Here is a 23,379-nt window from a genome sequence, read left to right on the forward strand (position 1 = left end):
ATCCCTCCATTTGTGTTGAATAATGCACCTTCTGAAACAGCTTCTCCGCCCCTTAGGCCTTTCCCTACTATGTCACCCGGGTTCAGTAGTTTGCCTCACCCATTAGCCATGTTGCTCAGGGGTATTTCTAAGTTTTCGGTTAACTCTACCAGTGACATTATTTCATTCTTAAGGTTTTTAGTTGAATTTCAGGATCACGCTCTAGTGTTTTCGCTTTCTCCATGTCAAATCCTACAGATTATATATCCCTATTCCATTGGTGTTCTCTCAGACAAGATAGTAAGAGCAATTGCTGAACAATCATCTATAGAAGACTTTCACGCCCATCTGTTAGCTAATTTTATTCCGGCTCGAGCTAGGTCATCTCTAATTCAGAAGTACTTTTACCGTGTACAGCGTCTGGATGAAAACCTTGCCGATTTCATCCAAGACATTAAATTCTACACAAGACCAAATTGTGCAAGCTATTGTAGAAGGCATTTCACCATCTTACAGGTCATACTTGTGTTTTTGCGTCGCGTCCGCAAACTTTTGCCGAATTAGAAGCTATGGCTGTCTCAGCCGAGGGAGTTAGATATGCGGACACATTACGTGTCGCGAAAGAGCCCCCTCCATTTTCAGGTAATGTTCGACCTCCACCTTGCCGAACCCTCACACCCCGCAAATGTTATGCTTGTGGGTCGCCTGACCATCTCCGGAACAAGTGCCCTTTGATTAGATCCAACGGGACAAAGAATGGAGCAGGGTCATCCCGAGGCTGTTTTTAAATGCGGCGCTTTTTCCCATATTGCCAAGAATTGCCCGAATTCTAATAGCACTCCCTCCTGCTCAACTTCGGGTGCAACTTCCACCAATAATCAAAAGTGACTAGTGGCATCGGCTGAGTCGTTGTGCCCAACTTCTTCAGGCTCAGCCCCGGTTAAATCCGATCAAATCTCAGGGAAAACTCAGTCTTCTAATTTATCTTTTGAAGGTCCCAAAGAATGTCTTAGGATTGCGGCGGATACCCCCGCACCTGTACCATTTCTCAAAATTGAGTTGAATAATGAACCGGTAACAGCTCTGTTAGATTCTGGCAGTGTGTGTTCCATCATTTCGTCTGAATGGTATTCCAAATTAAAATCTGTTTTTACATTTTCTGATTTTTGTTCGTCTTCGGTTCAATGCATTTTGGCTAACACTTCTCCATTAGAAATTTTAGGTTTTCTGTATGCCAAAATTAGAATTGCTAAATTTACTTGGAAAGTTAAACTGTTTGTGGCGAAGCATTTGTCTTGCCCCATTATATTAGGAGCGGATTTCATGTCGCGCACCGGTCTAGTGCTCGACATTCTGAGCAAGTCGTGCACTTTCAAATTTGTTAGTAATTTCAAAATACCCTTACTTAAATGTAGTTCTGTGTCATGTTCATCTGTTTCGCCTACTCAGGATGAGATGTTGTTAGACCTTAGACATCTACCTGAGGAGAAGGCCGATAGTATTCGTAAGTTGTGTCAGTCGTTTCCAGAAGTTTTCTCCGATACTCTTGGTGTTACTGACCTTATCGAATACAAGATTGAGGTTACTGATGTGATCCCTGTTAGGTTTCCACCTTATAGGTTATCTCCACCTAAAATGAAGGCTCTGAAAGAAATCATAGATCAGATGTTGAAAGATGGTATAAGTCGGCATATTCATCGCTTATTTTCCTAGTTCCGATACCCCAAGGTTGGTCGGTCAGTCTGGAAAATGATCCAAAGCACTTTTGCCTCATGGAGGGTCGGAAAAGAAAAGCACTAAATTGGTAGATGGAGGCAGCGTGTGGTCTTCATGACTGGTGATCGCTGAACGATGAATGATGGTGACTTCTGCCATCACTGTATATTTCACTACCTAAATAACATTATATCCTTGAAGATTTCTTCTGATTTCCTGATATGTTATTACGACTTGAAAAAATTAATCATTCTGATAAGCAGGTCTTGGAAAACCTCTGCAGTTCTTGTTTCATTGTTAATGATTATTTCAAAAAGAGGTATTGTTCTTCAGCAGGTCTCACTACGAGAAGTACGGGATGTGGCCAACCTTCAGACCGACACGAACCTCAAGCCCGGTGAATCACCGAACGGCGCGAGCAATCAAGTGGGGGAAAGTTCAATGCTCATGAATCGAGCAGAGGCTACGAACATCGCACAACAGGCTGCTCTTGCGGCTAAGGCAGTTTCTGACGCTCAGTTCACTGATGGTCAGCAAGGCCCTCGTCAGGTAAGTGCATTGATTATAAGACTCTGGCATGTTAAATGGTTGAGGTGAAGGTCTCAGTGATTAACAGATACAGTCTAGACTTCACTGCTCTTTAGGAAGTGAGGTAGTTGGGAGAAGGAACAACAGAAAGTGACACTTCCGTAATTAAGTGTGGAGGCTGTGAAAATTGACGGGAACATGGAGTGGGCTTTGTATTTAAATTTTAAAAGAATGGTCATCAGGCGAGATGGCAGTACAGGCAGTACACATAGCTGTGATGATGGGAGCACTGGGAGAAAGTGTAGTAGTTCAAGGAATCCTCTGTAAATACCCAGGTGCTGCTATTATAAGGAAAGATCCTCATTGGGGTAATAATATTAAAGAGGTTGTAAGGATTAAGAAAGTACAAGGGAGGGATCAAATATAAACGGGATTTTATTTTTTATTTAAATTCATTTATTGAAAAACACAAGGCAATTACAATTTATATTTCTACACAGTTTCCTGGTTTGGAAATGCATTTTTCCCAGGGTATGGGCAGCTTTTTGATGCCCTCATCATAAAAAGAACAGGGTCGTGTCACCAGCCAGTTGCGCACAAAGTCTTCCACACTCTCATCATTTTCAAATCATTGTCCTCCTAGAGCTTCTTTAAGCAGTCCGAAGAAATGGAAATCGCAGGGCAATAAGTCTGGGCTGTAAGGAGGATGATCAAGTGTAGTCCATTGCATTTCCTATAGCTTGGAGACAGTTAGAGCTGCAGTATGGGGCCGTGCATTGTCGTGGAGGGGGATGATCTGTTGAATCGGTTGGTCTTGTCTTTTGCGGCGATGTGCAACCCTCGCCTTGTTCAAGAGGTCGCAGTAGTAAGCAGCATTGATTGTGCGTCACTCATGCACAAAATCAATCGCCAAAATGCCTCGCTGATCGAAAAACCTCACCAGTTGCAAGAACCTTGTGAGCTGGCGTTCACTGGTGTTGCCTCCCCTTTCCTCCGCCACTCCTTACTAGCTTGTTTGTATTCGGAAGTGTAGTGGTAGACCCATGATTCATCGCAGGTGACAGTCCAACTCAAAAATGCATCATCTTCTTCCGCAAACCTTTCTGTAAGCCTCTGACGGACCTCCAAACGTCTCAGCTTCGGATTTTCGGTCAAAAGGTGAGCGACCCATCTGGAACACATTTTACGGAACTGTAGGTTGTTTGTGATGATTGCTTGGCAGCTCCCATAACCGATTCTGATTTGCTCTGCAATTTCTGATACTCTCGCCCATTGTCGTCGTCAATTATGTCTAAAACTGCACGAATGTTTTCGTCTGTAATGCTGATCCGAGGACGGCGATCGTATTGCTGATTTTCTACATGTTCTCGTCCTTCCTTGAAGTTTTTATGCCAGGCAAACACGCGTCCTTGACAATGTTTGATCACCGAACTGTGCAGTCAATCTCTGGCAAATTTCCACTGCTGTAACTCCTTCACGAACAAGAAATTTTATAATTATGCATTGTGCAGTGGAGGGGTGCACCTGTTGCTCCGACATCATGAGCGTTACTGACAAAACGGCGGGAAATATCTAACAGCATGCTTCTCCCACTCCTAATGGTCCCATCTAAGCATAGCAGAAGCACGGGGCCAGTCCTACCAGCTGTTGATGTTCAGGAACAAAAATCCCGTTTATATTTGTTCGACTTTGTATTTAGGAGTTGTAGTAATGACATAAAGGAGAGGGTGTATAAGTCGCTGGTAAGACCCTATTCGAGTATGTTTCCTTTGTATAGGGCCCTCATCACGATTACTTGATTCAAGAACTGGGAAAGATCCAAAGGAAAGCAGCAGGATTTTATATGGGTGATTTCTGACAAAAGAGTACCATTACGAAAATGTTGTAAACTTCGGGCTGGGAACACTTGGGAGTAAGGAGACTAGCTGCTCGACTTAGTGGTATGTAATACCAATATAATGATCCATTATTGGACATTATAAATTTTCCAGCTAACTCATTCTTGGTTGCCTGCGTTTCGCCCCCTCATGCTAAGTTTGGCTCATCAGTAGTACTTAGCACACCCCCCAAGACGCATGGCTAGTGCATACCATAGAGGCCACTGCATAGACTACTTGAAGCCACCAGCAGTGCCAATGCACTACGAGACACTTTGTCTCATTTCCCAAAATTGATGCCTGCCTGGCCATCAGATGATATAGATGTTGATTCCCATAGGGAACATGATATATTTGTCCTGAATGAGTAAATTTATAATACCAATATAATGGTCCGTTATTGGACATTATAAATTTTCCAGCTAACTCATTCTTGGTTGCCTGTGTTTGGCCCCCGTGTGCTGTGGCTTTCATGGTATGCACTAGCCATGCATCTTGGAGGGTGTGCTAAGTACCAATTGATGAGCCCAACTTAGCACGCAGGGGTGACTTCTCCTCAGACGACTATAGTAGGGAAGTCTCCCAGGTGGTAGATTCTGTATCTGTTGTTTACATTTTCTTTTATTAAATAATTGCAAAGAACTTTGAAATTTATTGAATATCTCCCTTGGCAAATTATTCCAATCCCTAACTCCTTATAAACAAATATTTTCCCCAATAGGTCCTCTTGAATTTTAAAAATATCACTCAAAATTATTCGTCTACTAATGTCATTCGATGCCATCTCTCCAATGACAGCTCAGAACATACAGCTTAGTCGAGCAGCTCGTCTCCTTTCTCCCAACTCTTCCCAGCTCAAACTTTACAATATTTTACTAACACTACTCATTTGTCGGAAATCAGCCAGAACAAATCGAGCTGCTTTTCTTTGGATTTTCTCCAATTTTTGAATGAAGTAATCCTGATGAGGGTCCCATACACTGGAACCATACTCTAGTTGGGGTCTTACCAGAGACTTATTAAGTCCTCTCTTTTACATCCTTACTACAGCCCCTAAATACTTTCATGACCATGTGCAGAGATCTGTACCCTTTATTTAGAATCCCATTTATGTGATTACCCCAATGTAAATCTTTTGTTATATTAACACTTAGGTACTCACAGTGATTCCCATAAGGAATTTTCACCCCCATTAACACAGTTATTAAAACTGAGAGAATTTGTGGAACTCTCAACCTGACCTCTAACCCCGTTTATCATCATACCATTGCCTGCTGTCTACCTCAAACGAGGTCTTTTTACAGTCGCTCACAATCTTGTGACATTCATTACTCTATACAGAATAGTATCATCCGCAAATAGCCTTATCTGTGATTCCAGTTCTTTACTTGTTAAGGCAGCGTGTGGTCTTTTGGACTGGTGATCACTGAATGATGATCATGAATTCTGCCATCACTGTATATTTTACTACCTAAATGACATTATTTCCTTGAAGATTTCATCTGATTTCCTGATATGATATTAAGATTTAAAGATTGTTTTTTCACAATTTGCTTTACGTTGCACCGACACAGATAGGTCTTATGGTGACGATGGGTTAGGAAAGGGTTAAGAGTGGGAAGGAAGCGGCTGTGGTGTTAATTAAGGTACAGTCCCAGATTTGCCTGGTGTGAAAATGGAAAACTGTGGAAAACCATCTTCAGGGATGTAGACGGCGGGGTTCGAAACCACTATCTCCCAAAGCAAGCTCACAGCTGAGCACCCCTAACCGCACGGCCAACTCGTTCGGTCTTTTAAAGATTAATCATTCTGATAACCTGCTCTTGTAAAATCTCCTGAGTTCTTATTTCATTGCTAATGACTATTTCTAAAAGAGGTATTGTTCTTCAGCAGGTGTCACAACGAGAAGTACAGGATGTGGCTAGCCTTCAGACCGACACGAACCTCAAGCCTGGTGAATCACCGAACAGCGCAAGCAGTCAAGTGGTGGAAAGTTCAATGCTCATGAATCGAGCAGAGGCTACGAACATTGCACAGCAGGCTGCTCTGGAAGCTAAGGCAGCTTCTGACGCTCAATTGATTGCTGGTCAGCAAGCCCCTCGCCAGGTAAGTGCATTGATTACAAGACTCTGGCATTTTTAGTGGTTGAGGTCAAGACTAAGAGCATTGCACAGAAGGTTGCGCTAGAAGTTAAGGTATCTTCTGATCTCTCAGTTGATCGCTGGCCAGCAAGCTTCGCATCAGATTAGTTAATTGTTTATAAGCAGGTAATGGATTTCTATGTAAATACATATCTTTTTAGGAAACTAAAATTAATTAAATTTTGTTGCCATTGATGTTTCCACTTCCCCACAATTGTAGACATGATATAGGCTTCTGCAAGCACAATATAAAAGCTGTGTTTGGTACTGTCACTAAAGTTGTTCACAGTTTAGGTATGAGGGGGTAAAAAATTAAAAATAATTTTTTTTTTTTAAACAAATTAAAAAAATTATATTTTAAAAGCTATATATTTTCAAATTTTTTACAAAACCACCTTATCCCCGTCAAAATACTCCCCATTACAACTAATACATTTGTCTCACCGGCTTTCACTGTTCAAAACATTTTTTTGTAGTCATCTTTAGAAATGGCTGACAGCACCTCCCTCGTTTTCTTTTTGATCTCTTCAATGTTGTCAAATTGGTGTCCTTACATGCCCCTTTTCATTCATGGAAATAAGAAAAAGTCACACGTAGCCAGTTCAGGTGAGTAAGGTACGTGGGGTCAGCGGAACGATACCATTTTTTTTGCCAGAAACTCCAGAGATGGCTGTGTGTGCAGGTGCATTGTTGTGATGGAAGAACTAGTCTCCTGTCTGCCACAATTTTTTTTTTTTTTTGACAAACACTGTTGTGCATTCTTCTTAAAACTTCCAAATTTCACAGCTGCACATTGTTCACTTAAACTTGCCATCATAAAAAACTAAAAAAACAAGAACAAGGCAGCGCTAGCAAAAACATTCACTGCACATGAACAGAACAAGCCAGGGCGGCACTGAACTGGCAATGAGTTGAGCTATACTCGCCTAGCAGCAGAAATGCGTACTACACAAGCTTCGCCCATGGCAATGTTATTCCGGTTATTTTTGGGTACCCCTTTGTATTTTTATTTCGTTTTGGTGTTTTCCAAATTTGTACGTTCTTCATCACCAGATGTTTCATTCCAGTCTTGCGTTAGAGTCATACTTTCATATGTGTGTACACCAGTTATAACACCCCCCCCCCCCCCTTTCTAGATTGACACTGATGGTACCGTCTGCTGCCACTTGAAATGTTAGCACTGTGCCAGCGTCCATCTGGTGATGAATGAACGAATCACTTCCTGTTACTAATGGCTAAATTCAAACCTTCATTATTGAAGAATTCTTCCTCGTGAAAAGTCGATGATTTGTTCTGATGACGCAGAGCACAGTTCTCTGGGAAACGTAAAGAATTTCACCTTATTTTCTTGACATGGCTTAAGCCCCAAAAGTCTATATAATGTCTGTAATTATATTTTGTATTATCTTAACAAATCATGACATGTGGAGTCATTTCTCAGAGAACTGAACTGTCAGTCTTCTCAATAGGCCTGATGGAGAAACAAATTAACAGTTTATATTTAAACATTTAATATTTTAATTTGAGTGCAGTCCGACTCCTTGGCTGAATGGCCAGCATTGAGGCCTTTAGTTCAGGTGGGTCCCGGGTTCGGTTCGATTCCCGGCTAGGTCGGGAATTTTAATCGTGTATGGACCGGGCGAGTAGGTCGTGAGGTTAGGGGCACAGCTGTGAGCTTACATCTGGGAGATAGTGGGTTCGAACCCCACTGTCGGCAGCCCTGAAAATGGTTTTCCGTCATTTCTTACTTTCACACCAGGCAAATGCTGGGGATGTCCATTAATTAAGGATTTAAGTTCCTAAATATTTAACAGAGATAAACATAAATATTATTTCCAAATATTTGAGTATAACTTGATAGAATCTGATGATGTTCTTTTGGGAATAAAATATGTCATTCTTTATTTAATAGTGTGTATTTTTATCCCTTGTTTAATAATGTTTTTTTTACAAGAATATTGTAGTATAATACACTGCCTGGCAAAAAGAGTTAAACACCCAGAAGGAGTGGTTGAAAGTGAATGAAACTACATATGCTAAAAGACCATGTGCCTTTATTGAACTGATTACAATATGGGATGAAAGAGACTAGGCTGTTGTGGCAGATACAGGCAGAATGTTGGTGCCAGGTTAGTAGGTTGCCATTGTCTACTGTCCATCTCACAACATTGATGTCCTTTTGTAGTCACTCACAATCTTGTAACTTATTTATTACTCTATACAGTATAATATCATCCATAAAAAGCCTTATTCCAGTTTGTTACTCATATCAATTATATAAGAAAACAAAAAGGTCCAATAATACTGCCTTGAGGAATTTCCCTCTTAATGATTACAGGATCAGATAATGCTAACTCTCCGAGTTCTATTTTCTAGACACTGGAAGACGAATAATCTCTCTCTCTCTTGTTCTCCTCAACCTGATGGTTAGTGGGTAGCATGACTGTCCTCGTCCAACGACTTTCTATCCTGAGCCAGCTGCTTGATTAGTTGATATGGATGTTGCCCTTTAATGCCATCGAGGAACCTTGCTCTTGGCCGTCCTCTTCTAGTTCCAGTTTTTCTTTAAGCAGTGTGCTGCACCATGATGAATGCCGGAGTAAATGACCTATCCAACTACATCTTCGTTTTCATGATCATTTTATTTAGACTGATGGTTTCTTCAGCTCTCTTGAGAACTTCTTCATTTGTTAGCCTGTGAGTCCAGGGAATTCATAAAATTCAACGTCAGCACCACATTTCAAATGCATCTATTCTTTTTTTATCAGCCTTTAATAGAGTCCAGGTTTCAGAGCCGTAGGTCGCAATGCTCCAAATGAAGCTCTTAATGAAATGCTTTCTTACTGGACAACAGGTTTCTTTTATTGAAAGCTTCTTTAGCCTGGACTATTCAAGAACGGACATTTTTTTCACACCTCCCATCAGATGTAATGATGCTTCCCAATTAACTGAACCGATTTACTTGAGTCAATTTTTCTCCTTCCAACCAATCATTAACATCCTGTTTACCATCCAGAGTACATTTCATTATCTTGGTTTTTGTTTAGTTATCATTTATGTTACATTTTAGTATTAGTAGATCATTCAATTTCTTTAGTGAGGTCTTTATCTCTTTCTCAGTTTTAGCTATGAGGGCAATATTATCCGTGAAATGTATTGTTTGGTATAGTTGGCCATTTATTTTTATTCCATGGGTGGAGGTGGCTGAAAACTCTTTCATTGCTTCTTCTAAATACACTTTGAATAATAGAGGTGACAGACCACATCCTTGTCTTACTCCTTTTCTTATTTTCGCATTGATTTGCCCCTTTCCTATAACCGCTGTCTGGTTCTTGTACAGCTGATAGATGATTTTCCGATCCCTGTAGTCCACTTTCAGACTTCTAAGGGCTTTAAACATAATATTCCAGTTAACATTATCAAACGCTTTCTGTATATCAATGAAAGCAATTAGGATGTTCTTAGTGATTCTTAGGGCTTGTTCAATAATTGTTCTAAGGCTCGGAATTGCTTCTCTTGTTCCTCTGTTTCTTCTAAACCCGAATTGATCCTCTGAGAGATTTTCTTCTATTCTTTTCTCCATACGATGGTAAACAATTCTTGTAATAATCTTGAATGGAGGTTTTAAAAGCAGGAAAGATCATAACATCAAGACAAAGTTGGAATTCAAGAGGGAACATTGGGACAAATATTTGTTTATAGGAAGTGGAGTTAGCGATTGGAATAATTTTACCAACAGAGATGTTTGACAAATTTTCAATTTCACAACTGATAGGGAATCTATCATCTGGACAACAGCCCTAAATGCAGATTGATAGTGATTCATTGATTGATTGATTGATTGATTGGTTGATTGAAAAAAATAAATTTTTCAGGAAGGGCAAAAAACTGCCATGACTGCATTTTACACTCCTTTTTAACATTTTCTTTACTTTTACTTTAATTAGCTCATACTGAACAAAATACACAAAATGTATGCAGTTTCATCTCAACATTTTTGTACTAGGGCAATATTTATCTTGAACATAGGGGGTTTTGAAAGTCACAGGTGGACATGGCGGGGTTTGAAAGTAAACATGGATATTGCAAACATACTCTTAGTGTCTAATGCTCAAAGAAACTATGTTTACTTCACTTACTAACATCTGTGTAGCACACACAGATGGAAAACGAATTGAAAACATGAAATACAGTATAAAATGTTTAAATGTTCATTGAGAATATGGAATGTTTTTGTCTCTGAAGAATAAAAACATAATCATATTATTACAATCTAATATAACAAGGATATGGAATCATCTCTTGGTTCACAGTATTCTTCTTCTTCTTATTGCTCTTCTGTCATACTGCAACGATGTTCAGCCTGTCGTGTTTCCAGCGAAACATAAAACTGGAGATCTGCAAGCTCCCTCCATCTAGCCCCATAATGTTTCTCAACCAATCTGCACACATCCTTCACTTTTGCTTTGTTTAATGGAACATTGCCTTTTTCGATTAACTGTGGAACCAGTCCAGAAAAGGTTTTGCCTCTCTTTAACACACTCTTTGGCTGGCCAAATGTACAACGGTAAGCAACTTCCCCTTGTACCAATATATTGCTTTTCTTCCATTTTAGAAAAATTCTTTTCGCAGGACTGAACTGAAAATGCCATGAGCCGACAGGTTTCAACACATCTCGAACAGCAGTCTTCCAGTCAAATATTGGTACTTCACAACCAGGCTGGAGAAGCTTCCCATGTTCACTGAAAATATTGTTGTATACCTCTGGCTTAAGGATAACTTCTCTTTTTCGAACAACTTTCTCTATACGTGCAAACACCCTGTCGGGTGGTAAAAACGAATGACCAACTACAGGAAAGTAAATTTCAACTACTTTCACATTCACTGGTGCATATAGAAGCCACTTACTAACCATACCCACAAGAATACTGTTTTTATTTTGTCCACCGCATCCGTCTGCAAATAGGCGTACAGTTTTTTTTGGTGACAGATCAATGCTGTTAAGAGCATGAAACAAACAACTTGCAATTTCATTAGCACCTCTACGAAAGTCAGCTTCATGCCATGAATAGATCATCACATTTTCGTGCGTCAGTGACGTCTTAGAGCTTCCAAACACTACAGTGAAGTTGTACACATTTATTTGCCTGCTGAAGTAAGCACTTTGGTCATTTAGCTTGGGCAATAGCATGTTCTTCTGACAATCAAAGGAAACAGACTGAATAGACTCATCTTCTTCTCTTAAATACTCATAGAATGCACTGTATTTTAACTTGTGGACTCGTTTCTTGGTCTGCAGGGCAACTTTTGCATGTTCTGATGTGCAATTTTTTAGTTCCTTCTAGTTGTGAGCAAGTTGAGCAAACATCAGTCTTCGGACTTCCGAAACCAATATTATAGTTACGATTCAAGATCTTCCTGAAGAAGGCGTGCTTTGCCTGCAATTCAGGTTCAACAGTGGTATTGTATTGTCTCCACATTTCTTTGATATTTAGTTCACATGGCAGGTACATACGTGCCGCTGACTTGGTACGGCAGTAGTGCGGCTCTTTAGCACGAAACGATTCAATAAATTTACAGATGGCCTCACGTTTTGGTTTACTGGCATAACTTCTTCTGTCTCCCCCTCTTCTCTCCACAGGCATTCCCCCAGATTCAAAATGACGCTTTAGTACCCCTTGAATTCTGTCCTTCTTCAATAGGAGAGCTCCCATAAATGCTTCTCGGCAAACTGGTACCATCGTTCCATCCCGTTTCCGAATAGTGTACTTGAATGTGTGAGCTTTTCCGGATCTGATATTGTTACCCGGCCTGCGTCTCGTCACTGGTATGCAAGAAACATGCTTGATAATGAAACTATCCTGCTGCAGTTTTGATGCTATAGAGTAGAATACCGAATGAAAGTTCTTCACATCCAACAAAGAAATATCTCCGCACTGGTAGGCCTTGGATTTATGGCCGCACATTGGTGTGACAGGAAGTCCAGCCGACGAATACCTGTGTAATAAACACCCTTTTCACTTACGAGAATGTGTATGTTTACTAAAATATCATAGGTATTTACGAATGGCCTGCATCGAAAAAGAAAGGGAAGTTTGCTTCTCAATGTGACCATAGAAGGTAATATCAGAAGCTGCACAAAGCCACAATGGTACGGGCTTTCGGGAATCGAACGTGCACTGGCCGAGATTTGAACTGCGGCCATTTTTGTGAGAGGAGAACGACCGATCTGGCACAACACCGCGCGCCGACTTCATGCAGCAATACATGTTTTCTAAAGCTTATTCTAAAAGTGCAGTTTCTGATACAGTTCTACAATTATGCTCACAAGAGAGGAACGTAATAACATCATGTTACTATAAGAAAACATACCTTGATATTTTTGCTTCCTTGCATTTCCACTGCTGTTCGTTACGTAATTTCTTCCTACCCTTGCCAGGGCTACACTTCTCAATACATTTATGAGGTGAATCCATTAGTAATAGGCAATACACGACACAAATGCTTCCTCTCACTGTCGCGCCAAGAGCTCCTCACCCGCCTGACACATGGCTACGTATTGCCTTCCTATTGGCCGGCGGAGATGGCGGGTTATGTTATCTATGGCCGTGCGCAAGGCGTTGGAGATGGCGGAATATGAAAATACCCCGTACTTTGACATTGAATTTCGAACTGTTAGAGTGGGTTTTGATGCGTACTAATAGTATACAGCGGTGGACATGCCCACAGCAAAATCAAATCAATCTTTATCTCCATTTTCGTGAAAATTGGAGATAGGGGTTTTTGAAACTACACGATTCTTATCATTTATGTTACATTTTAGTATTAGTAGATCATTCAATTTCTTTAGTGAGGTCTTTATCTCTTTCTCAGTTTTAGCTATGAGGGCAATATTATCCGTGAAATGTATTGTTTGGTATAGTTGGCCATTTATTTTTATTCCATGGGTGGAGGTGGCTGAAAACTCTTTCATTGCTTCTTCTAAATACACATTGAATAATAGAGGTGACAGACCACATCCTTGTCTTACTCCTTTTCTTATTTTCGCATTGATTTGCCCCTTTCCTATAACCGCTGTCTGGTTCTTGTACAGCTGATAGATGGTTTTCCGATCCCTGTAGTCCACTTTCAGACTTCTAAGGGCTTTAAACATAATATTCCAGTTAACATTATCAAACGCTTTCTGTATATCAATGAAAGCAATTAGGATGTTCTTAGTGATTCTTAGGGCTTGTTCAATAATTGTTCTAAGGCTCGGAATTGCTTCTCTTGTTCCTCTGTTTCTTCTAAACCCGAATTGATCCTCTGAGAGATTTTCTTCTATTCTTTTCTCCATACGATGGTAAACAATTCTTGTAATAATCTTGAATGGAGGTTTTAAAAGCAGGAAAGATCATAACATCAAGACAAAGTTGGAATTCAAGAGGGAACATTGGGACAAATATTTGTTTATAGGAAGTGGAGTTAGCGATTGGAATAATTTTACCAACAGAGATGTTTGACAAATTTTCAATTTCACAACTGATAGGGAATCTATCGTCTGGACAACAGCCCTAAATGCAGATTGATAGTGATTGATTGATTGATTGATCGATCGATCGATCAATCGACCAAGGCTCTGAAGGTGGAATGAGCTGGAAAAAGACCCAGAGCACTTGCGCGTCGCAGAACGTCGGAAAAATAAAGCACTAAATCGATTAATGGAGGCAACTCGTTAAGATAGCGCGTGTTCTTGAGGAGTGGTGATCACTCTTCTGCCGTCACTGAATATTTTACTACCTAAATAACATTATTTCCTTGAAGATTTCATTTGATTTCCTGATATTTTATTAAGACTTTTAAAGATTAATCATGCTGATAACCCGCTTTTGTAAGACCTCCCCAGATCTTGTTTCATTGTCAATGAATATTTCAAAAAGAGGCATTGTTTATCAGCAGGTGTCACAACGGGAAGTACCGGACGTGGCCAGCCTTCAGACCGACACGAACCTCAAGCCCGGTGAATCACTGAGCGGCACAGACAATCAAGTGGAGGAAAGTTCAATGCTCTTGAATCGAGCAGAGGCTATGAACATTGCCCAGAAGGCTGCTCTGGAAGCTAAGGCAGCTTCTGATGCTCAGTTCATCGCTGGTCAGCAAGCCTCTCACCAGGTAGGTGCATTGATTATAAGACTCTGGCATTTTTAATGGTCGAGGTGAAGGTTAAGAGCATTGCACAGGAGATTGTGTTAGGCTAGGGCCACACTTGCATGATTTCAAGCTGTGTTACTGCGTGTTTTTCACACCAGTGAACATTAGGGCGCGTTACTACACTTGCGTGTTTTCATGGCGTGATTTTATTAGTGTGTTGTATATTTTAAAGTAGCAAAGATCACCTTTGTTCTGCACGTGGAAGGAATTCCATTAAATAATAACACCGTTGTTGGTCATGTGCTGCGCTGGTTGTTCATCGTCGTTGAAGAAAATATTATAATACCAATATAAATGGTCCGTTATTGGACATTATAAATTTTCCAGCTAACTCATTCTTGGTTGCCAGCGTTTCGCCCTCGTGTGCTAGGGTGGGCTCATCAGTTGGTACCTAGCACACCTACCAATACGCTGGCTAGTGCATACCGTGGAGGCCACTGCGTAGGCTACTGAAGCCATTGGCAGTGCCAATGCACTAAGAGACTTTGTCTCATTATGAAAAATTGATGCCTGCTTGGCCATCAGATGATATAGATGTTGATTGCCATAGAGAATCTGAAATATTTGTCCTGAATGAGTAAATTTATAATACCAATATAAATGGTCCGTTATATTGGATCCAACGTCTAATAAGTGACAGATCATCAAGTGCACAATTTGTGCTCCTATACAATAAACTAAAGGACAACCAAGATAAATTTTTGAGTATTACAGAATGTCTGTGAACCCATTTGAAATGCTTTTCTGTTTGTTGAAAAATACTGTCAGCAAAAGAAACACGTCTCCCCAAACACGGTGCCCGTTACTGAATACCACGCACCTCTCGTCATGTCTCTGTTTTTTAATACTTGGTCCTTTGTATCGTAAAGGCACATGTACTTTTTTAGCTCCAAAATTATTAATTCACTGTCTTATTTCATTTTGCAAATAAGAAACTGAACTCATCTCCTCATCCCGAGGTGATGCAGCTCTTTTCAGGCACACCCTCAATGGAGGTGAGCTGCATGTACCATTTCAACCACATACCAGCCCTCCTAGCATTCTTAAATTTCTGACAGTACCGGGAATCAAACCCAGGCCTCCGAAGACGGCAGTTAATAACACTAACCGTTATGCAACGGAGGCGGACATTTTGCCAAAATAATTGAAAGTACAAAACGAATGCCGATGGACCAGGCGCAATATTCAAACAAGAACACAGTACTGCTGCATCTTCATTCACAAAATTGACCTCGGCCCATTCTCGAGCAGGCATGTTTAAAGATGCGCCTTGTCTCGTGTCCCGCGGCTGAGGATCACGGTGTTTGTGGTCGGTCCCATTCGAATTAGTGTTATGCATTTTGACGTGATACTTCCTGCACAAACACAGCATGAAAACACACCAGAGTGGGCCTAGCCTTAGAAGTTAAGGCAGCTTGTGATGCTCATTTGATTGCTGGCCTGCAAGCTTCTCATCAGGTAAATGGATTGATTATAAGCAGGGAACAGATTTGTATATAAATACATATCTTTTTTAAGAAACTAAAATTAATTATATTTTGTTACCATTGAAGTTTTCATGGCCCATAATTGTAGACATGATACTGGCTTCTGCAAGCACAATATAAAAGTTGTATTTGGCAAAGTCACTAAAATTGCTCACATTTTAGGTAAAACCAAGGACAAATTGCCCCTACTATTACACCCTGGGGTATACAAAGTTCCCTGTACTTTTAGCAAGGTATACATTGGCCAAACATGCCGGTCCATTGGTACCCGTATCAAGGAACATGAATGAAATGTTAGTCTCAACCAGCTAGACAAATCATCGGGTCATGATGTCGTGTTCCAAGGTGTTCAAGTTCTTACCCACACTAAACACTACAGGTCTAGGATTATATAGGAAGTTGTGGAAATACGTAGTATTCCTTACAGTTTCAACAGGGACACTGGCTATCAATTAAGTAATACGCGTGGTTGCCAGCCATTAAGGATTTACGTAGGAAGTTCTCTTCCCTGTCCTTTCACTAAGCCTGATGTTATTTCACATTGTTTTTTTTCCAGATTTGTATGTTCCTTATCACCAGGTGTTTCATTCCAGGCTTGTGTTAGTGTCATACTTTCATATGAGTGTATGAATCATCATACCATTGTCGGCTGTCCATCTCACAACGTTGTTGAGGTCTTTTTGCAGTGGCTCACAATCTTGTAACTTATTTATTACTCTATATAGAATAACATCATCCGCAAAAAGCCTTATCTCTGATTCCAGTTGTTTACACATTTATTTATATACATAAGAAAACATAAAGATGCTGCCTTGAGGAATTCCCCTTGAAATGATTATGGGAACAGATAATGCTTCACCTACTCTACCTCTCTGAGTTCTATTTTCTAGACACTGGAAGATGAATAATCTTGAATGGAGGCTTTAGAAGTAGGAAAATCATAACATCAAGATAAAATTGGAACTCAAGAGAAAAAATCTGGATGAATGTTTGTTTATAGGAAGAGGTGTTGGGGTTTGGAATAATAATTTTACCAGTGAAAGTGTTGAACTAATTTTCAATTTCTTTAACTTGGCTATGAGGGTGGAAAGAGCTGGAAAATGACCCAAAGCACTTTTTATCGCAGAGGGTCGGAAAATAAAAGCACTAAATCGGTAGATGGAAGCAACTCATTAAGGCAGCATGTGGTCTTCATGACTTGTGATCACTAAATGATGAACGATGATGACTTCTGCCATCACTGTATATTTTACTACCTAAATAACATTATTTCCTTGAAGATTTCATCTGATTTCCTGATATGATATTAAGACATTTAAAAATTAATCATGCTGATAACCCGCTCTTGTAAAACCTCCCCAGTTATTGTGTAATTTTTTATGAATATTTCAAAAAGAGGTATTGTTCTTCAGCAGGTGCCACTACGAGAAGTACGTGATGTGCCCAACCTTCAGACCGACACAAACCCCAAGCCCGATGAATCAGCGAACAGCGCGAGCAGTCAGGCGCAAAGTTCAATGCTCATCAATCGAGCAAAGACTACGAACATCGCCCAGAAGGCTGCACTGGAGGCTAAGGCAGCTTCTGACGCTCAGCTGATTGCTGGTCAGCAAGCCTCTCACCAGGTAAGTGCATTGATTATAAGACTCTGGCATGTTTAATGGTCGAGGTGAAGGTTAAGAGCATTGCACGGGAGGTTGTGTTACGTTGGGGTCACACTTGCGTGATCTCAAGCTGAGCAACTGCATGTTTTTCATGCAGCTGGACGACCCGAGAGGTGGTTGGCCACACTTTCGTTTTGTCATGCTGGATTTCAGCGTGTTTTTCATGGAGCTGGATGACAGGGCTATCAACTGAGTAAAATGTTTTTGCCAGTCATTAAGGATTTACATAGGTAGTTCTCTTCCCTGTCCTTTCACTACCGTTATTTTATTTTGATGTTTTCCAAATTCGTATGTTCCTCATCACCAGATGTTTCATTCCAGGCTTGTGTTAGTCATACTTTCAAATGTGTGTACACCAGTTATGCCCCTTCCCCTTTCCAGGCCGACTGATTGGGCCATCAGCTGCCACTTGGAATGTTAGTGCTGTGCCAGCGTACAGCAAGCCATCTGGTGTCGATTTGATTTTTTGATTTTTTGATTTGATTTGATTTGTTTTTTTTAATCATCAACAGAGTTATTAATTCTCCATTTACAGATGATATAATAAATAACAACACTTACTACTAGTACTAATTATAACTAAGCAATATATAATCATGGCCATATCTCACAAGTAATAATAATAATAATAATAATAATAATAATAATAATAATAATAATAATAATTTGAGCTCAATATTTACAAAACAGATAAGAAGAAAACAAAAGTGTTTATACATTTGAAATGACCGAAGGAAGTATAACTTTAAGTTACCAAATGCTCAGAACAAGTTACAAGGAACACTCTGTCTATGGATTATACATCATATATACAGGTAAAAATAAATTGTATACTATTAATTATGGATTCTTACATTAACTAAACTCATATTAATATACAGTATATACAGCACATGTTTCATGACATAACCTCACAAATAATATGATCGTCTGTACCCTACTACGTAAATAATAATGATGATGATGATGATGATGATAATAATAATAATAATAATAATAATAAAAATAATAATAATAATAATAATAATAATAATAATAATAATAATAATAATAATAATATGTGTCTGACCAGGATTCTAGAAGGATATGCCACAACATATCTTCTCGTGAATTTCAGAGTGTCCAATAGCGTAATTTCAATGTAAGGAAGGTTCTACATAGTTCTCGTCGTACATTCGGGATATTACGGTGTGTTGCACAATATTGTAGTGGATTATACATCATATATACAGGTAATAATAAATGATATACTATTAATTATGGATTCTTACACTAACTAAACTCATATTAATGTACAGTATATACAGCACATGTTTCATGACATAACCTCACAAATAATATGATCATCCGTACCTTACTACGTAAATAATAATATTAATAATAATACTAATAAATGGATGTAAACACATCATGGCCATATCTCACAAGTAATAATAATAATAATAATAATAATAATAATAATAATAATAATAATTTGAGCTCAATACTTCCATTATTTACCCATGGGTTAAAGAATATTGTTTTCAAGTTTTATCAGTCTGTTACACTTGCATCAACTTAACCCCAACAGACATTTTGAAGTTTGAATATGCCCGCATTACACCTTCTACTGAGCACAGTTTCAGTCAATATGCTGCAAACCTGTCCGCAGAGAAAACAGAAGATTCGCTTTCCAGCACTTAAAGAGCATATTGTAATCCACTGTTTTGATAACAGAGAGTAAAAGATCATATGTTCTTCGATGTTCACATTAAATTGAGAAGCATAACATTATGTTTCATGTTTAGCTTCATTGAACTTTAATATTAAACTAGCTCCAGTACATGTCGTTGACAGGATAATCATAGGGAATTTGCAAAGTTATCTAACTCCCGAAATACTTTCCGCCAATATTCAGTCAGGTATGCTGTTTTATTTGGAAAGCAGCAGTAATCTCATCTATCGGAGATGAGTGGCAAGAGAAGAGACAAAGCACAATGGTCGATGTATAAGTTATTGTTGATCACTTTTATGAGCTTTTGATATTGTAGACCTTCACATTTAGTTTTCTTCCAACTCTGTGGTATTAGGGCACCTAATGTAAAGGGAGTCCTACGTCCTTTCACGACTCCCTCTTGTCTTATTCTTTAAGCGATTGTTCCTTTACGATACATTTTTCTTCACAATTTTCCTTGCGATTTTACACCTTAACATAACCATGACAAAAACCACTGCCAGTTCACAAGGATCACCGCGGACGGAACCGATATTTATTGTCAGGCCTTGAGACTTGAGACTGATGCAAGCACAGCAGCCTTGCTTACCCTCCGCACCCCTTACCCTGCATGCACGCCACTTCTCGTCAGACGGCTTGATAGCACCAGTCGAAGAATAAATCTTCGCCAGGAGGGGCTCGAATACAGATCTCTGAGCTGACAGGATCGTACATAACGAGTAATGCAGTACAGCTTTATTTCTTCCATAACTCTACAGATTTCTCCTTCTAGATTATAATAGAAGAAATATATAACAAAAAAGCCCATATAAAGATATATATATATTGGAGCCTGAGTTGAATCAGCATGTCTAGTCATCCAACTCTAGTCTCGGAAGTCATGATCTAGAACAATGCTCCTATCACCCTTTCCTTGAATCATATTTCTTTCGCAGCAAAGGCTCAGCCCCCCTCTTGTTAGGTGGGAAGACTCTCCCCTTACCACAGCCCCCTTCCTTTTCGCTCTCCCTCCACGGCAGCCAGTGGTGAACAAGGAAGGTATTGCATGCTTCTCACACAGATCTCCAATGGGAAGCCTCGCTTCTTACTGATTCTCGACAAGACTGAATGTTCCTTACCCTGAACTGCCTCTTTGTCATGTGCAGGTCACTGTCGGTATTAAGACTGCGTGCTGATTCAACCCACCTCCCTTCCATATGCTTGCTGAGCATCAGTGCCCGATATATATCACTTAATATTACCTTATTTACCTGGAACCCAAATATTGAACAAACACACAGAACAAAACATAACAAACACCCTACACACACTACCATTACACACAATTTCATCACTGCACTTAGATACAAACTACCTACCTTTTCCCACTCTTCTACAACCCATCCAATAATTTTCTGTTCATTGCCAGGCTGTTTTAACAATTCCCTCTGTCTCTCATTCAATAATTTCACTCTCACACTTTGTGTCTCTTTACATATTGATAGCAAATGCAGATCTTCCCTCACTTCACCACACAGTATACATGTCCTTTTTCCAGATCCAACCCTTGTTCTGGTATAAACCCAACATAACAAGTACGCTACGGTGACACCGGCTGAAGCCAATTGTGTGTTTGTGTTTGATGCTGATTTCTCGGCATGGCTTTCAAGCCGGACTTAAGCCACGTGCAAATTTAACAACATCGCCTCTTAAAGCCTACTTGAATTCACCCATGAAGCTATCTGATTGGCTAAATTCAGCAGCTGATAAATTGACAACGGTGTGAGATATCAAATTATTCCTTTTAAATTATTTGTCTGTATGATCAATGCTCTAATGTTCACTTGTTTCTAACCATCGTGTGTATTTTAAAACCATCCACATGGACTTCATATACTGGCGCAATCCAACTCTCAACAAAGATAAGAATGTTTCTTTTGGCCAGTAATTGCTTCACCTCTTCGTTTCCCATCTTGTTAAAAAATCTCCCTATATTCACACATCCTAGTCTCCATTCTTGCTAATTTTTATTTTTACCTTCTGTGAGGTTGATAGCCTTATTTCTGTACTTTTAAGAGACTTCTGGTTAACTAATAATATATTTGTCCATAGTGCCCTCATGTGACTTACCCTTTTTGGATCAGTAGTCCTTTAAACTTAAACTGGCCACTGTTTCTCTCCTGTCTTCTGACCCTCAGCTGGATGTGGCTTGAACTGGCAGTCAGCTACTCCAACATCCACAGGTATCATGATATTTTATTTATTTGCACAGAAATCTTGTAATGAAATGAATTATTAAAATGATCGTGTGTGGGTTTGTTGTCGGCTTGCTCTTAACCTACCATTTGACAGGTGCATATTGCAGGCACATGTAGTAACACTGAGCCGTATGCAGAGAAACAGCCCTCACGTGAATCTAGTCGGTGGTGAAGTTATCCACAGCGCCCTGACGTTATGTTTATGTTTTCTTCTCACAGGTTCGAGTCCAGCTGGCCGAGAAAGCTCAACAAGCAGCGCAATCAGCACAGGCAGCTTTGTCTGCAAAGCAGTCGATAGTGGAGCAGCTGGAGGATGAAGTGCGGGAAGCAGAGGCTGTCGTCCAGGAAGAGGGAGCTTCACTCCAGCAGTTCCAGCAGGAGGTGCAAGCCGCTACTGTATCTGCTCAGCAAGCTAAGCAACAGGTTTGTGGTCCTGTGTAATAATGTCGATCCCCTCCCCCGAACCTTCTTCAGCCGGACACATTAAAAGAAAATAATAATATCCTTGAGGGGCCGCGCTACGCGTAACGGCTTGTTGGGTCTAGCTGGCATAGTTCTGGCAACTTCCTTGTAATGACCAGCACACTTTTGAAGTCTGCACTGGACTCCACATGGAGTCTGTCATTTACAACGCAAGCATGCTATTGGCCAAGAGCCATCTGCTGTTGGTCACCAGTCGAGCTGGCCTTGCCTTGTAAATGCTTAACATTTTAGTCACCGGTCGTTATCGAGGAAATAGCGATGAACGAGAATCAGAAAGTCCACAGTTGTGATTGTCACTACTACTACTACTACTACTACTACTACTACTACTACTACTTAAAAGGTGAATTTGCTTCCCCTTTTCATGCAAGAAGATGCTGGAACTGCCTCCCTTCGGTAACTTTAGAATATAATTTCTAGTCATTAAACAACGTACATTGTAATAGACTAAAGTCCAACAATCTGTTACAAAAAATATTCTTAAAATCATGAATATACAAGATTTCATGATACAGCTAAATTAATCGTGGATCCCCTTTACTTAGAATAGAATATTATATTTTTTCATTAAACAATGTACATCTCCGTAGAATATAGCCTGTACTAAATACCTCATGCTATACCTACGATTAATATAAGCTCACCGGACAATAGTCACCCTAGTGCGCACGCACAGGTGGATCGTTAAGCCCGTACAGATGGTGCAGTAAACGTGTTCCGTGCTCATCCACATGCTCTACATGAGCATAAGGCAGTAGCAATCGGTGAGACATCCATGTTTCAAGCAGACAGTGTACATCAACATGGGTAGATGTAAGGACGTGACAGAGTGGAATAAAGAGGCAATAGTGTTTGGCCATGCCCATGGCCGTACGGTGCGTGAAGTTGCTGTATTTGTTGGTTTTCGCAGCGGACTGTTCAACATGTCTACAAGCAGTGGTGTATGACATGTGGCCGCCAACCACCATGTCAAAATTGTGATCAGCAAAATTAATTTAATTTCATTTAACCTTGATCAGTCTCCTACCCATCACTTTCCCCACTCTATAAACATCGTCTTTGTCCACCTCACTAAAGTTTATCTTCATTTTACTTTGTATTACTTCTACCACTTTATATACTATTTCCACCTGCTTTCGTTGTCTCTTTCCGGCGCACCATAAATAACAAGGTGTTTCCTCCTGAGCTCTTGGTTAGTCCTGTTTTCAGACCACTTTACTTGGCTCAGTTCCTCCTCTAAATCCGTGACTGTGGTCTTCAGTCATTCTACTTCCTCCTTGTTATGAGCCACTCTCTCTTTTATCACATTCATCTCCTCTTTAACACACTGTTTTAACTCTTGTATTTCCTTATTTATTTCCTT

General features: G+C 40.0%; 2 protein-coding genes across 2 annotated transcripts in view; both read left to right on the top strand.

The window, feature by feature from the left end:
- The window catches only part of LOC136884878 (general transcription factor IIH subunit 1), a 62,902-nt gene extending 60,844 nt beyond the window's left edge, over positions 1-2,058 (top strand). The window contains exon 4 of the mRNA XM_067157174.2: positions 2,029-2,058. The gene's annotated coding sequence lies outside the window, so the exon portion shown is untranslated. The remainder of the gene's footprint in view (positions 1-2,028) is intronic.
- Positions 2,059-2,703: 645 nt separating this feature from the next.
- Positions 2,704-23,379, top strand: part of LOC137502889 (uncharacterized abhydrolase domain-containing protein DDB_G0269086-like) — a 46,866-nt gene continuing 26,190 nt past the window's right edge. The window contains exons 1-4 of the mRNA XM_068230073.1: positions 2,704-6,206; positions 14,180-14,392; positions 17,334-17,543; positions 21,753-21,956. Coding sequence (XP_068086174.1) covers positions 5,958-6,206; positions 14,180-14,392; positions 17,334-17,543; positions 21,753-21,956 — 876 coding nt within the window. The 5' untranslated portion in view covers positions 2,704-5,957. The remainder of the gene's footprint in view (positions 6,207-14,179; positions 14,393-17,333; positions 17,544-21,752; positions 21,957-23,379) is intronic.

This window comes from Anabrus simplex, chromosome 13 (assembly GCF_040414725.1).
Source record: "Anabrus simplex isolate iqAnaSimp1 chromosome 13, ASM4041472v1, whole genome shotgun sequence".
Classification (NCBI taxonomy): Eukaryota; Metazoa; Arthropoda; class Insecta; order Orthoptera; family Tettigoniidae; genus Anabrus; species Anabrus simplex.